Here is a 14,057-nt window from a genome sequence, read left to right as displayed (position 1 = left end):
CACACACACACACACACACACACACACACACACACACACACACACACCCCCAGGCTGGCCTCATCCTCATTCTTGATTCCCTGAGTTAGCTTCCCCAGGGCTGAGATTGCTTAAGGAAGCACTTGCAATCTCTCCCTCTCTCTTAAAATATACCTCTCATTCTCTTTGACTTGTCTCTCCCCCAGTCATTTGTTTAGAGTTTCGCTTTTGCTGTTTTAGCTAGAGCCTTTACTACTCAGCATGAGGTTATGGGGCTCTTACTGGAGGATTAGAATATTGTATTATATTAATACTCTCTTTGTCTAAGACTCTGAGGTTTTAGAATCTGACTACACAGTAAAGAACATTTTGGAATAAGTTTCATCGAGAATTGGTATAGCAGTCTGATTTCAGTGTGCTTACTAGTAGACAGATTTTCATTCATTCTGTGCTGGTAAATTGATTGTCAAGTTGACCGGATCTAGAATCATGTAGGAGATGAGCCTCTGGCCATGTCCATGAGGGACTATCTTAATTAGGTTAGTTGAGGTAGAGAAGCCACACTTAACAATGGACATCATCATTCCCTGGGCCTGGGTCCTGAAGTTCATGGAGATTAGCTGAGCATTCTATCCACTCTCTCTGCTTCCAGACTCAGATGCAGTGCAACAGATTGCTTATGCAGCTTCTGGGGCCTGCTGCCAGGTCTTCCCCTTCATGAGGGCCTGTACCTTAAAACTGAGAACCACAACAAGCCCTTCAAATGCTTTTCACAGGGTGTTTTATCACAGCAACAAGTAAATTAACCAAGACAATATGCACTTACTGTTTCTGAGTTTACTGTAAATCAGGAGACTCATCATACTTTTGGGTGTGGTGAAGACTTGCAGGTAGGTTGACATGTTTTCAGGTCCATGCATTTCAAAGTATTGATAAAGAGCATTTAATGATAGACTTAGAGCACCCTCAAGATTTCAGAGCTTCCTGCCCTCTTGAGTTTTTCTGTGTGGTGTTGGTGATGACTCTGGAGCTGTGCAGTTCTGTTGCAGTGGGCAGAGCTGTTCTTTCTGTCCTATGTTCAGGAGGACCTTATGGCTTGCTTATGAGACCAAGTTTGTGTTGGTCTCATACATGGGGGAGGCTGGGTGTGAAAGATTTTTCAAAGTGAAAAATGATAATGAAGGTTTGGGGGAAAGAATTGTTATACTTACTGTGAGAAGTACACAGAAGGAAGAGAAGCACTTTCTATTTCTGCCCCTTCTATTGCAATTGCTTATATGTCAGAGGAGGCTCAACTTAGCAATAGGGGACAGGCTCCCCATCTCCTTTCTCTTTCAGTTTGGTGGTTTGATTTCCCCTATAATTGCATTTGATCATATCTCACGAGTGTATCAGTCTTGATCCATGAATAGCTATATAAGGTGTCTTAACATGTTGAGTCATCACCCATTTCAGTGTGTGAACAGAAGTCCATGGCACTGTATAGGAGAGTCAGATTCTCTGCTTTAATTCAGGTTTTTGTTTGATTCTTTTTTAAAATGTAAATTTTATTTTTATTCAAGTGTGTTGGTGTCATGTCTGTACCATGCAAAGGTACCCGTGAAGGCAGAAGAGGGCATCAGGTTTCCTGGAGCTAGAGTTGGAGGCATGGTGAGCTATTTGACGTGGCACTGAATTCCTCCGGATGAGCAGTGAGTGTTCCTACTGACCAGTGTCTCCAGCCCTGCAAAGACAGTCTCATGTAGCTTAGGCAGGGTTCCAGTTTACCATGCTGACAAGGCTAACCTTGAACTCCTCTACCTCTTGCTCCCACTTCCCATATGCGGAATGGCAGGCATGAGCACAATGCTCAGTTTTTTTTTTTTTTTTTTTTTTTTTTTGTGTGTGTGTGTGTTATTGTTGTTTCTGTTTTTATTATGTTTTGTTTGGTGGCTAGTGCTATGAGGAACCTCAATACTCCAAATTCAAGTCCTGCTTCTTAGTTGTTAATTTGGATCTGCCCTTTTAAGTCTTCTTTTATGCCTAGAAAGTATTCTTTTCGTCCACTGTGTTGAGAGACACTGCGGGGAAATAAGCCAAGGGAACTTAGTTCTGTTGAAATTGCTTTGTAGACATTTGAGAGGCTGTCTACCCGGAAGTACGTGGAAGTCTCATGGGTGCTGTACTCTAAATCTACCCAGGCATATGGTGGATCCTCTATGAGGCCAGAACCATTGCTGATGTTATTCTTAGGAAAATGGTCGTTAATTTGAAACAGTGTTAAAAGACTTTTTTCCCAATTGTTGATTGAAGAGTTGCTCCCGGCTTGCTTGCCACCAGATGGTGCTAGTGTTACACACCTAAAGGCAAATGCAGCTACACCCAGCTGTTGGAGCACGGAGGTAAGGTGTTTTTTCTTTCTAATTCTTCCCTAGTGCTTTCTTCATTCTCCTTCCTGGGCTGCTTTCAGATGGGTTCTCATGTTCAACGTTGTGAGCAGTGAGTCGAGAAGTCAGAGAAGTACACCTAGGGCCATGTAACTTGTCCTGTCTGTAAAAGTTTTCTTGGTATGTTTGCTTCTTATCAGGCCTGTGTGTAAAACCAACGTGAGTTTTCCACTCAGTGACTTTCCTTCTATGTAGCCATGAAAACACCACGTCAACAGTGATCTAAAGGTGTTGTTCAGAGGTCACTACCAAGTATTTCTGTCCAGAGTTAAGTTGAAATACAAGAATTAAAATTTGGTAACATTTCAGAATATTAGCCATTATTTAGTAGCATATTTCCTCATCAGTTAGCAACTATACTTACATTTGAAGCTTTTTAAAAAATTAAAAATAAGTATTTATGTGGCTATTGCAGAAAATAAAAGGAATAATTTCTTTTTGCGTTCTCACACTTTACATGAAACTTTTTTTATTTTGTTTACACATGTATTTTAAAGCTCAACATTTTCTGGACATGCAGCTTTATTGTTAGTCTTTCACTTAATTTATCACAAGTATCTTATATGAAATCAAATATGATAGTAATTTTCATTGGCAACCTAGGTTTCCATTCATTGAACCCTTTAATGGTAGGTATTTGATTTTTATTTATTTTTGGTCACTTTTGGACTGTGAACAATACTATTTAATTTTTTGTGTTTTTTTCTTAAATTTATTTCATATTCAAAAAATATAATCACTAGATCAGGAAGAATAATTTTGCAACTTTTTCTTGAATTTTAATTTACCACTAAGTATCCTTACCGGTGTTTGATTTTTTTTTTTTTTTTAAACTATCATCTTCCTGATCATCAACAGATTACCTCTGATTTTGTTGTTAGTTGGTTGGTTGTTCAGTTTTTGAGACAGGCTCTCCCTACATAGTCTAAACAGACTTGTGACCTTCCTGCCTCCGCCTGTCCCATGCTTGAGTTACAGGTATATTGCCATGCCCAGCTAGTTTACCTACCGAAGTAGTGAGTGTGAACTCTCTGAAATGGTAAGCTCTACTACATAAAGGGCTTAAAAAGAGCTTTGCTGTATTCCTTAAGCATTGAATCCTGGAGCGCTTCTATTTGTGGAGTTAGTTGTAGTTTTGTGTTTATAACCTGTCCTTAAAATATAAGCCACTATTCATTCATACTTCATAACTAGACTAACCCATGGGCAGAGCAAGAATCACTGTGTGTGTTGTTAGTATTTTTAAGGGATAATTATACAATAAATAAAATAGAATAGAGTAAGATAAAATAAAACCAATGCACTGGAGTTGGACTAGACAAACAAACAGCCCAAGAGAAGCACAAGAGTCAGATTTCTAATGCTTCTTGTACTGAGATTAATGGACTCATTCAGTCTCTCCATGAATGTTACAGCCTGGAAAGTTGGAAGAACTGCGTTTAGAGAAATTGTTTTGAAGACTTGAGTGGAATGTTAGCTTTTTAGTGTAGTGAACGTGTGGTACATATATTTTAGGTAGAGAAAAAGAATTACAGTCTTAGAATTAGAAACACACCGTTCTGTATGGATAAATCCTACCTGCACAACTGCATTTTTATTTAAGTAAATTACTTCTGAATTAAATTCTTTCATTAGCATAAGGAAGGAAGTAATTTATTTTAAAATCAGAGGAAACAGCAAAGCTATTTTCATATTTGGAAAATGGGGAGAGAGGAAGACATTCATGCAGAAGCTTCCAATAGCCTTTTAGGTGGATGTGAGACTTGTTAGGAACTTCTGGAAACACTAGGAAACCAACCTTTTCTTATGCAGATTGTCTCACTTTTCATCTTCATTTTGTAAAGAAGAGAGCAAAAGGCACCACACTCTCTTAAGATCTAAGTCGCTAAAACAAGTACTCACAAACCTGGCCTTAAAGGCTTTTATCAACTTACAGTCTTTCATGTGAGAGAAAACTTCTGAAGCACAAAGACAAGTACTTCACAGAAATACGCTCACTGGTGAGTTAGGGCCTATTTACATGTAGGTAACATGTTCAAGGTTACAGCTGAGCAACTGGGCTGGGTTTGTGCCCTAACCTTCCTGGTCCCCAGGTGTGAGCTCCAAAACTGCCACAACTGAGTAGCCGCTAATGAACTATACCACCTTCACTAATACAGCTACTTAGTTGTGTGCAGCGCCTCCGCTATGAGCTACTTGAGAGACTTCAATTTTAAATTGACATATGTCTTTAAAAGAAGAATCAGTTATTGATTTATGGTTTATTTTATATAAGCAGCATCATTGAATTTTACGTGAGGAAGTACAAAATATACCATTTTTACTTTAATAGTTTTAGGAAAAGTTTTTTAGTGAATTGAAAATAACTGTTTCTGTATTATAGATGGTTGACTTTTTAGGTTATGAAGGTATAGCTTGATTTTTTTTTTAAATGTAAAAAGGCACAGAAGACTCCAAGATAGTGTTTAGGTAAAATGTTTCCAACGTTACACATTTAATTCTAGAGAGTCAGCATACTGCTTGTGGGTCTGGGGAAATGGAACTCATGTTGGCTTCTGAATATGCCTTTGTATGTTACAGCCCAAGATGTCAGCTGTCTCCAGGTCGGTGTTTGTCTTAGCTGTATACTTTGAAGGACTGTCATAATTCTGTGAGATTCTTCAAACATTAGTTCATTGACAACGTTCTCACTTATAATTCCCCCAAATAATAAGTTCCGGTTACTCCTGTTGGCTTTATGTTCAAGTTTATAAAGTGATCAGATTGCTATGATTTTAAGGTTAGTTTATACTGGAGAGAAATTTACTTTTTAAATAGAGTGCTCAGTACATCTTTATAGACGATGTTTTACAAAGTTCAATGTTGTTTTCTTTATGTTCTTTAATGTTACAGGCCATTGGGGTAATTTTTTGTAGTTCACTTGGAGACTTCCATTAAACAGAAAATGCCTGAATAAGTCTGATGTGCATTCTGTTGAGTGTCTGCCCTTGAACTTGAAACAGGAATGAAAAGGTGGGAGAGGGACAGCGGAGCTTTTGTTCTCATGGAAAATATTATCACCATTCTGGTTTGTTTTGATTTAAGCACATATACATCTTAGGCAGTATATGTTTGATATTGGAGTAATCAATACTGAGGTTTCTCTGTTTGTTTGGATTGTTTAGCTTTCTGATCCATGCTTAGTACCCGACCGTTTATTGGGCACTGTTCAGTAAGTCTGGCATAATAAGTTTACTACATTTTATATTGATTTAATATTATTGTTAATCTAAAATTTTGGGTGTAATGTGTCCCATCTGTTTTGTATTCTTCTATTTAAAAGAAGTGGGAGCATGGAATTTAGAGGGATATTTATTATCTGAGTGTTTTACTTTGCAACACTTTTCCCTCAGCTTGTCGAGAATTATAACCTCCAAGAGACAGTGAATCACTTGGCAAATTCTCAGGTACTCAGCTACTAAAGGCCACAGTTAGTTAAAATTTTAACTTAACATTTAAGTTCCCTTCACTTAAATTGTTGTAACTTTGCAAATTTCTGGAAATGATATGAAATACATTTCTGGAAAAATTTTTTAAATATTCTTTTCACAATATAATGGGTCCTTGGCTGCCTGCATTTTGTCGATAGTTAATTTTTTTTGGAAAGGACTTTATTAGCCTGAGTGTTGGTTTGTGTTGAAATGGTTCTTTCCATAGCTGAGTATTGAATAGTCTTCTCCTGTGGTAGTTTCATAACCTTTTTGAAGATTATGGATTTTCTTAAATAACCAGTGAAAACTACAACCTATTTTCCTAAAGCAAAGTGTGCCTAAATTCAAGCATTTCATATGTAGTTTTAAATAAATCTACTTCTTTCTCACTGCCTAGGCATTCAAAAGCCAGTTACAAAACTGCTGCGTATTAAAACTGAACTCCCTACTAGTGTGACATTAGTTTCATCTTGCTGTGCCACACCAAGATTCTGCAATTCATGGATTTTACATTTCTTATTTTATTTATTATTATTGTGAGGGTGTGCAGGCACGCGTGCCTCGGCTCACTAGTGAAGTTTTTCAGAAGCCAGTTCTCCTTCCAGTTCTCTTGTGTGAGTTCCGGGAATTGAACTCAGGTTGGTAGTCAAGCTTGGTGACACACTTTTGTCTGCTGACGAAAGTTTCACCAGCCTATGTTTTCTTTACTTTGTTTTATTTTATGTTGCATTTTATCTTTGATTATTATGTAGTAGAAGATGAGGATAATCTGGGTCTTATGTTGGAGGGAAAAGTACAATTTAAACTCGGTCTCAAGTTAAGGAGTTTCATTTGATGTTGGACATGCTTTAGGTTCTAAAGAAACAACCTCATTTTCTCTCTGGGTCCTACATGAAGCCGGGGAGAGGGTTTGTAGGGACCTGTTGCTAGCTAGGCAAGTAGCTCATAGGGGAGGCGCTGCACACAACTAAGTAGCTGTATTAGTGAAGGTGGTGTAGTTCACTAGCGGCTACTCAGTTGTGGCAGTTTTGGAGCTCACACTTGGGGACCGGGAAGGTTAGGGCACAAACCCAGCCCAGTTGTTCAGCTGTAACCTTGAACATGTTACCTACATGTAAATAGGCCCTAACTTGCCAGTGAGCGTATTTCTGTGAAGTACTTGTCTTTGTGCTTCAGAAGTTTGCCCTGCCACCTCCCATGCTACTCTGACAGTGGTGTTACTTGGGAACAAAGAGCAGCCATGCTTTTCAGTGCCAGTTGCTCCTATTTCCTGTCTGCAGGCTTTAGAGCGGTGCTTCTCAACCTTCCTAATGCTGTGACTCTTTAATACAGTTGGTCCCTCATCTTGTGGTGACTCCAACCATAAAATTATTTTCATTGCTACTTCATAACTGTAATTTTGCTACTGTTATGAGTCATAGTATAAATATCTGATGTGAGGATATTTGATACGTGACCCCTGAGAAAGTTTCATTTGACCCCCAAAGGGGTCTCAACCCATAGGTTGAGAACCACTGCTAGGAATAATCTCAAGCATTATTGACTTTTACTTGCCACATTTCAATTGAGAGTTTTCCATTTGATTACTCAGTTTTTTATTATTAGAAAAGAGAAATATCTTAAAAGTTATCAGTTTGTCTTAGATGGTTGCAGTGGAGTTTGAGGAACCCAGAATGAGAGAAGTGCTAAAAGAGGACTAATGACATGATTCTCTTTGAATCTTCATACCTGGATGGAGGTCCTGCGGTTGCTTAAAAGTAGTGTTTCTTTGCTTTATGTCATAATTTCAAATGCTTGATGAAGCACACGCGTGTCAGCCAGTGTACAAAGGATGTCTGTAGGAGTGTCCTCACTGTGGTCTGTAAGGAACTGGGAAACAAGGGGGTGATTTGTGTGGTGCTTTGATTCAGTAAATGATGAGCCGACTACTTTAGTACCTGTCTGAAGGGAGAGCTTCTAGTACTGACCTCCTAAGAAGATGTGGAGGTAAGCCTCCATGACCTTTCCTCTCCGTATATATTGTTGCATACATAGAATACACTCGACCAGGTAATAGCAGAGCAGCATTTGTGGCAGTGGTTCTTCCTGCATGTCCACCCACGCACTTCACTACCACACCTGTGACTGTATTCCCAAGATGCTTAGGGTGGTCGGTTCAGATGGAAATCATGAATGTCAGTCAAGAAAGCCCACTTAACACAAGAGAAGTTAACTCTGTTGCGGCACTTTTGAAGTTGGCATCCGGGAAGAGTATTCATTGTGTTCGTTTATAAACCCCCTCTCACTGGTAAATGCATGCAGCGTGGATTTAAGCCTGTGTATTTGCAGTACAGGAAAGCTTGTAAACATGACTCGCTATTGCTCTATGTGGGAATGGTCCATACTCTAGGTCTCGTTGAGCTCTGAAGCGAGCACTTTACTTTGCTATTCTTGTAATGTCTACTTTCATTTATTCTCTTTGACCAGGTGGAGAGTATAGAGAATAACATTGCCACTTTCTGTCTTCTCAGTATCGTCAGTGAAGCAGGGGCCTCTATCTACAGCGTTAGCCCCGAAGCTAACAAAGAGATGCCGGGGCTGGACCCGAACTTGAGAAGTGCAGGTGAGAAGCTGGATGCATCACCCAGCATGGGATTGCAATATTTTAGATTTGTGTATCTGATAGACTAAATATCTTACATATCCATGAAAGTGAAAAAGCTGTGCCGCATGTATAAGACTTGTACATTTGTAACTTATAGATCAAACTAACACTGGGAACTATGAAAACCATGAGGAAGAGGCCTCTTTTGTTTTTAAACACCTGGCAGTACTCTAGAAATGGTGAAAATTTAACATAAAACGTCTTATTAAAATTACATGCCAGAGTTTAATAATAAAGAGAATAGAATAATTATGAAATAATATTATAGTATTTTCTTGGCAGTAAGTAACATAAACATAAAACATGTGGTTCCAGTGTGTAAACATACGTACACTTTTGGTTTGTTGCTAAATGCTTGGCAACTGAAAATATTTTCTCTTGGCTTCTGATTGAGGCTGTCATGGTAATGCATTGCTTTAAAAAGCATGCCTTTCTATTATTTGTTCTTGGTTGCTTTGATGTCTAGGTTGTAGAATAGTTCAGATTTTGTCATAGAAAATGAAAATACTTTGAGGCATCTACAGGAAATAATTGGTACAAAAAAAATTTTAGATCTGGATTGATAAGTTTTCTAAGTAATGGAGACTACTTATGCTACTTTCTTAGAAATTCATGTTTTAATTTTTGTCCTTAAATATTTTCACTAACTTTTAGGTTCTTTTGCTCTATACCTGGAAATATAATTTTTGAAAACTTTTGCATTGATCTAAAGCTTAAAAACTTCTTTTAAGCCAAAAGACCCTGTTGCTTTTTTCAGTTGATTGTTGAAATGAGACAATTCCCTGGCTAAACTGTCTTGTAAAGGGCAAATCTTGCTTCTTTTGTGATGGTCTCCCCATCACACCAGCTCAGCCTCCTTCCTGTGTTCTCCCTTTTTTGCTTGCCTTGAAACAGCGTGAGTGATGGTCCTGGAAGAGGCAGCAGGGTGGGACGTGCTCATCCTAGTCTTTCCTACGCAGTGTGCAGCAACGTTGCATTTGACATTACCTCATCTTCACAGTTGCCCCACAAACATGGTCATTCTTCCCACTTTACAAATGAAAAAAACTAAGGCTTAAAGAAGCCACACACTTTGTAATATTTGTATGTAGAATGTGTGAATAAATAATAGTTTTCTTTATTAAAAAAAAAAAAAAAAGGTAAAATAACTGCCCAAGTTGTCTTTATCTTCCAATGGAGTGTTGGGAAGAATATTTTTGCCACAATTTCTGGGAGGCAACAATCCTCCCCACTGCTGTTTCTCTTTAACTCCTGGCCTGTGCAGGTGCACAGGGTCAGGAAATTATAGGTGAAACCAGATTCCAGTGGCTAACAGTGCCCTCTGAGGATTAAAAAGAGACAAGCCACTGCCTGGTTCTATTGCTCTGATTTCACAGTGTTACTCACTGTGTCTTCAGTCTGTAACTCACTACAAGTATGCCTTCCTTCCAGCTCAGCTCACATCAGTGTGAAAGTGATGATGTTTCATTTATTCTGACTCGAAACATCCTATCAAGACACTTAAGTCTTCAAAGTTTGTCCTTATGGAATACAACTGATTTGAATGAGCCTCTTTTTAAAATTAATGACCCAGTGTCAAGTATTTTGTTATAGGAACTGTAAACAGACTGATATAAATCCTGTATTAATTTGCTGTTTTATAATATTACAGAATCTTAACATTTTAGAAGCATTAAAACCTAGCTGAATACCTTCATAATGTCATGTTCTTATCAGCTTATTGAATACAGTTGTTCTTGTATCAAATGCTTGTGTTCCTATACCTAGTTGATTTCTGAGTTAACGTAGGAGAGTGAATATTGCCTTCCTTCTATCCCTACTTTCTGAAATTATTTTTAAAAATGATAGAAACAAGGACAAAAAGAATGAGAAGAGAGAATGCTGCCGCATGTTTTGAAATTTGAAGCCAGATAGATGAACAGTAAGTGAACCAGCCAGCCCCAACCAAGTTGAATCTTAAGATAGCATAATAGAAAACACACATTCCGAAGATGGTGGAGCCGCTACTGACTCATGGAGTGCTGTGAAATACCTTTGGAGAGGGCTTCAGAATTGGTCAAGGAAGAGGGTTGGTTGAAAGAGACCTTTTAAACATAGCAGTCCTACATGACTTGGCAGTTGTGCTCCTCGCTGTTTACTCAAGGATAGAACAGAAAAACCCAAGCAAGTACTTGAACACCAATGTTCAGCAGTACTTGCCACAAAACATTCCAGGTGTCCAACAGCAGATGGCTAAATAAAGAAAATACATTGTTTCCACACACTCGGATATTATTCAGCCATAAAAAGGCCAGGGTACCAAAACCTGCCACACCATGAATGAAACTTGAAAACATTCAGATAAGTCCAAGGAGCCACTTACAAAAGACAGCACATAGTATAGTGACACTGGTAGGAAGCGTGTGGAATAGGCAGATGTGTAGAGAGCCAGCCAGGTGTGCATGTAAGAGACTAGGGAGAGATGGCACTAGGGAGTGACTGCTTAATGGGTTCAGGGTTTCCTCTTGGTGTAATGAATTAAACATGCTAGAACCTGGTAAGTGTTGGTCGTTGCACATTGTGAGTACAGTAAGTTGCACTGACTTTTTATTTTATTTAAAATGCCTCCTTCTTGGTTTAGTAGGAGACATTGGCTTTCATACAGTGTAACTGCTTTTTTTTCTGTCTTTGTGTGAGATTGGAGGTTTGTTCACTGAGCAGATTTTATGGAAAGTCCCTACAGTAATGGGCATATCCAAATATTAGAGTGGGAATTGCTGTTGCAGGGAGGGAGATGTGTAAATGTTGGTGTGCTGCCCAGAACTTTAGGAGAGAGCTGAGCTTTCATGCAGATTCATGGCCTTGACTTGTTCCTCACGATCTATCAGGGCTGCCCAAAGATGGTCCCAACACCCTCTCTTCTTTGAATAAAATACTATAGTCAGCTTTTTAGAACCGTACTACTAGGGGAAAATCAGAGGTCACCTCCTGTAAGAAAACCCTGCATTATTAAAGACCTTGTCAGAAGACAGTGGAAGAAAGAAGTTGCTGGGAGGAAACAGAAATTATTCAGATGAAAAATAGGAAGAAGTCCAATTTCTCAGAAAAACAAAACAAAACAAAACATTTTCATCATTTAAAGAGTATGTCCACACATACACACAGGTATGTTATTTTTTTAGACAGGGTCTCTGCCCTTGGTACTGATGACTCTCCTGCTGCAGCCACCCTAGTAGCACAGCAGCCAGCTTATAGATACATTTATGTAAAACAAAGTCTACCCTTTTAAGAAACATCATCTATGAATTTTAACAAACTCATCATCATAGTGAAGCTAGAAACAGTTTATCATATTTCTGTAATTGTCAGCTTCTTGTTCACAATTGTAGAAGGTCAAGGTTACAATCTGTTTGCACTGAGTATTCAAATTATGACACCAGAAAGATTAATTTCCTGTGTTCCGTCTGTCCTAGCTAAGTTTCTATTGCTGTGATAAAACACCCTGATCCCCCTTGGGGAGGAAAGGAGTTATTTGGCTCACAGGATACAGTCCATCCCTAAAGGAAGTCAGGGCAGGAGCCTGGAGGCAGGAGCTAATGCAGAGGCCAGGGAAGAGTGCTGCTTACTGGCTTGCTCCCTATGGCTTGCTCAGCCTACTTCCTTATTCAACCCAGGACCACCTGTCCAGCCAGCATCACTAGTGAGCCAGGCCTTCTCACATTCAGGAAAATGCCCTAAAGACTTGTTTACAGGCTACTCTGGTGAAGGTGTTAGGTTAGGTTGAAAAAAAACAGCAACAAAAGCTAAGTAGGATACTTTCTGATAAGAAGGAAAATGATAAAGTGAGATGAGTGTTAAACTTTAAAAATAAATACTTGTCATACGGTTTTTTGCTGTGAAGAGACACCATGACCACTGTAATGCATATGAAAGAAAATATTAAATTGGAACTGACTTAAAGTTCAGAGGTTTAGTCCACTATCATCATGGTGGGAAGCACGGAAGTGTGCAGGTAGGTATGGTGCTAGACAGGTAGCTGGGAGTTCTATATCTGGATCAAACAGGCAGCAGGAAAAGAGAGTAGCCAGTAGCCTTGGCAATAGTCTGTGTTTTTTGGAGGTTTCCATGGGTCCCTTTGGCCAATGATTTTACCAGATAGGACCCATTCCTGGCACTGGAGGTTATACATGGTGGCATGTCTTGTGGGGCATTCTTTCCCCTATTATTTGGTCATTCCATTCAGGTTCCTTCCTTACATGTATATATTTTAGGAAGTCTCTACAGTAGGAGATTTCCATAGTTCCAGGTTTCTTGATTCTGAATTGTAATGGTGGAAAGGGGTGTGATTACAGCCTGTATGTGGATTCCAGAGCATACTTTGTATATCTTATAATCATCCAAGTGTATTTACTGGCTAGCATAACCTGGATGCCTTTCTATAATATTCTAACATCTAGTCATGATTAGCAGGATCTAGTTTTTAAAAAGAATATTAGACGTGTCATATTGGTAACAGTGCAAGATTAATTGAAGCAAATTTCTCCATACTCTTTAAAGCAGGAGGCTCTCTACCTATGTGCAGATAATTGGGTGATTTTAGGAGCAAAATGTTTATTTATTCTTCTCAATCTGTAGTCCTTTCCAGGTTTGTCTTAATAATGCCTTAGAGTCTTAGTCAGATGTGCTGGCTCGTGCCTACAATCCTAACACCCAGAAGGCTGAGGCAGAAGGATTATCATGGCCACATAGTAAGTTCCAGGCCAGCCTAGGCCACAGTAGGAGACCTTGTCTCAAAAATAATAAATAATCTCTGGGGTCCCATTGACACAATTAAATTTGAAATCTTGCATTCATTCCTTTTTGCCTGGAAAAAAAAAAGAGAAAGCTTAATTAAATTGTTGCGTCTTTGGAGGTGGGCACTAGAGGAATTAGGAGTAAGTGATTGTATCATGAGAAACTAGCCTACATAATTATCTGAGTACTGCTTTTCACATTAAGTCATACTTGTTTTCTGATTCTGTTTTTTCAGTTTCCATAGCAAGGCGTGTTCAAGATCCATTAGCTGAGCTAGTGAAAATTGAGCCGAAGCACATCGGAGTTGGAATGTACCAGGTAAAGCAATGTGGATCGTTTAGTTTTTGAAACCCGTCAATACAAAGAACATGCTTAAATCTGGCATTGTACTTAGATATTACTGGAAATAGATTTTCATCATTAAAGATTATACAGTTGATAGGAAGAGAGTTTCAAGCTGCCAGGAAAAGAAAAAAATTCTTTCTTGTTTTTCCTTGTCTTGATTATTTTGATTAGACTTTAAATTGACTATAGTCAGATTTAAAGACTTTGAAAACATTAGTCCAGGTGTGCTGGTGCAAAAATATTAAGTTCAACTAAGTACATGATTTGGAGAGCTGGTCTCTTCAACTCTTTTATTAAAATGGAAGGAGTGTGGACCATTGGTCTGTGTGGCTCTTTGTTTAAATCAGAATGAACTTCCAATTGTTACTGGTCTCTCTGGAGCCTCTGGTATTTACTGTGACCTTTCTGTATTCATTTCTA

At 38.7% G+C, this 14,057-nt stretch overlaps 1 protein-coding gene across 2 annotated transcripts in view; it reads left to right on the top strand.

The window, feature by feature from the left end:
• The window catches only part of Srbd1 (S1 RNA binding domain 1), a 167,431-nt gene that overhangs the window by 84,863 nt on the left and 68,511 nt on the right, over positions 1–14,057 (top strand). For both annotated transcript variants that reach the window (XM_055619222.1, XM_055619215.1), the window contains exons 15-16: positions 8,386–8,477; positions 13,528–13,610. In XM_055619222.1, the coding sequence (XP_055475197.1) occupies positions 8,386–8,477; positions 13,528–13,610 (175 nt within the window). The remainder of the gene's footprint in view (positions 1–8,385; positions 8,478–13,527; positions 13,611–14,057) is intronic.

Source organism: Psammomys obesus, unplaced genomic scaffold, assembly GCF_907164565.1.
Source record: "Psammomys obesus unplaced genomic scaffold, mPsaObe1.curated_primary_1811, whole genome shotgun sequence".
In the NCBI taxonomy this organism is placed as follows: domain Eukaryota; kingdom Metazoa; phylum Chordata; class Mammalia; order Rodentia; family Muridae; genus Psammomys; species Psammomys obesus.
This window is presented reverse-complemented; position numbering and strand designations above follow the sequence as displayed.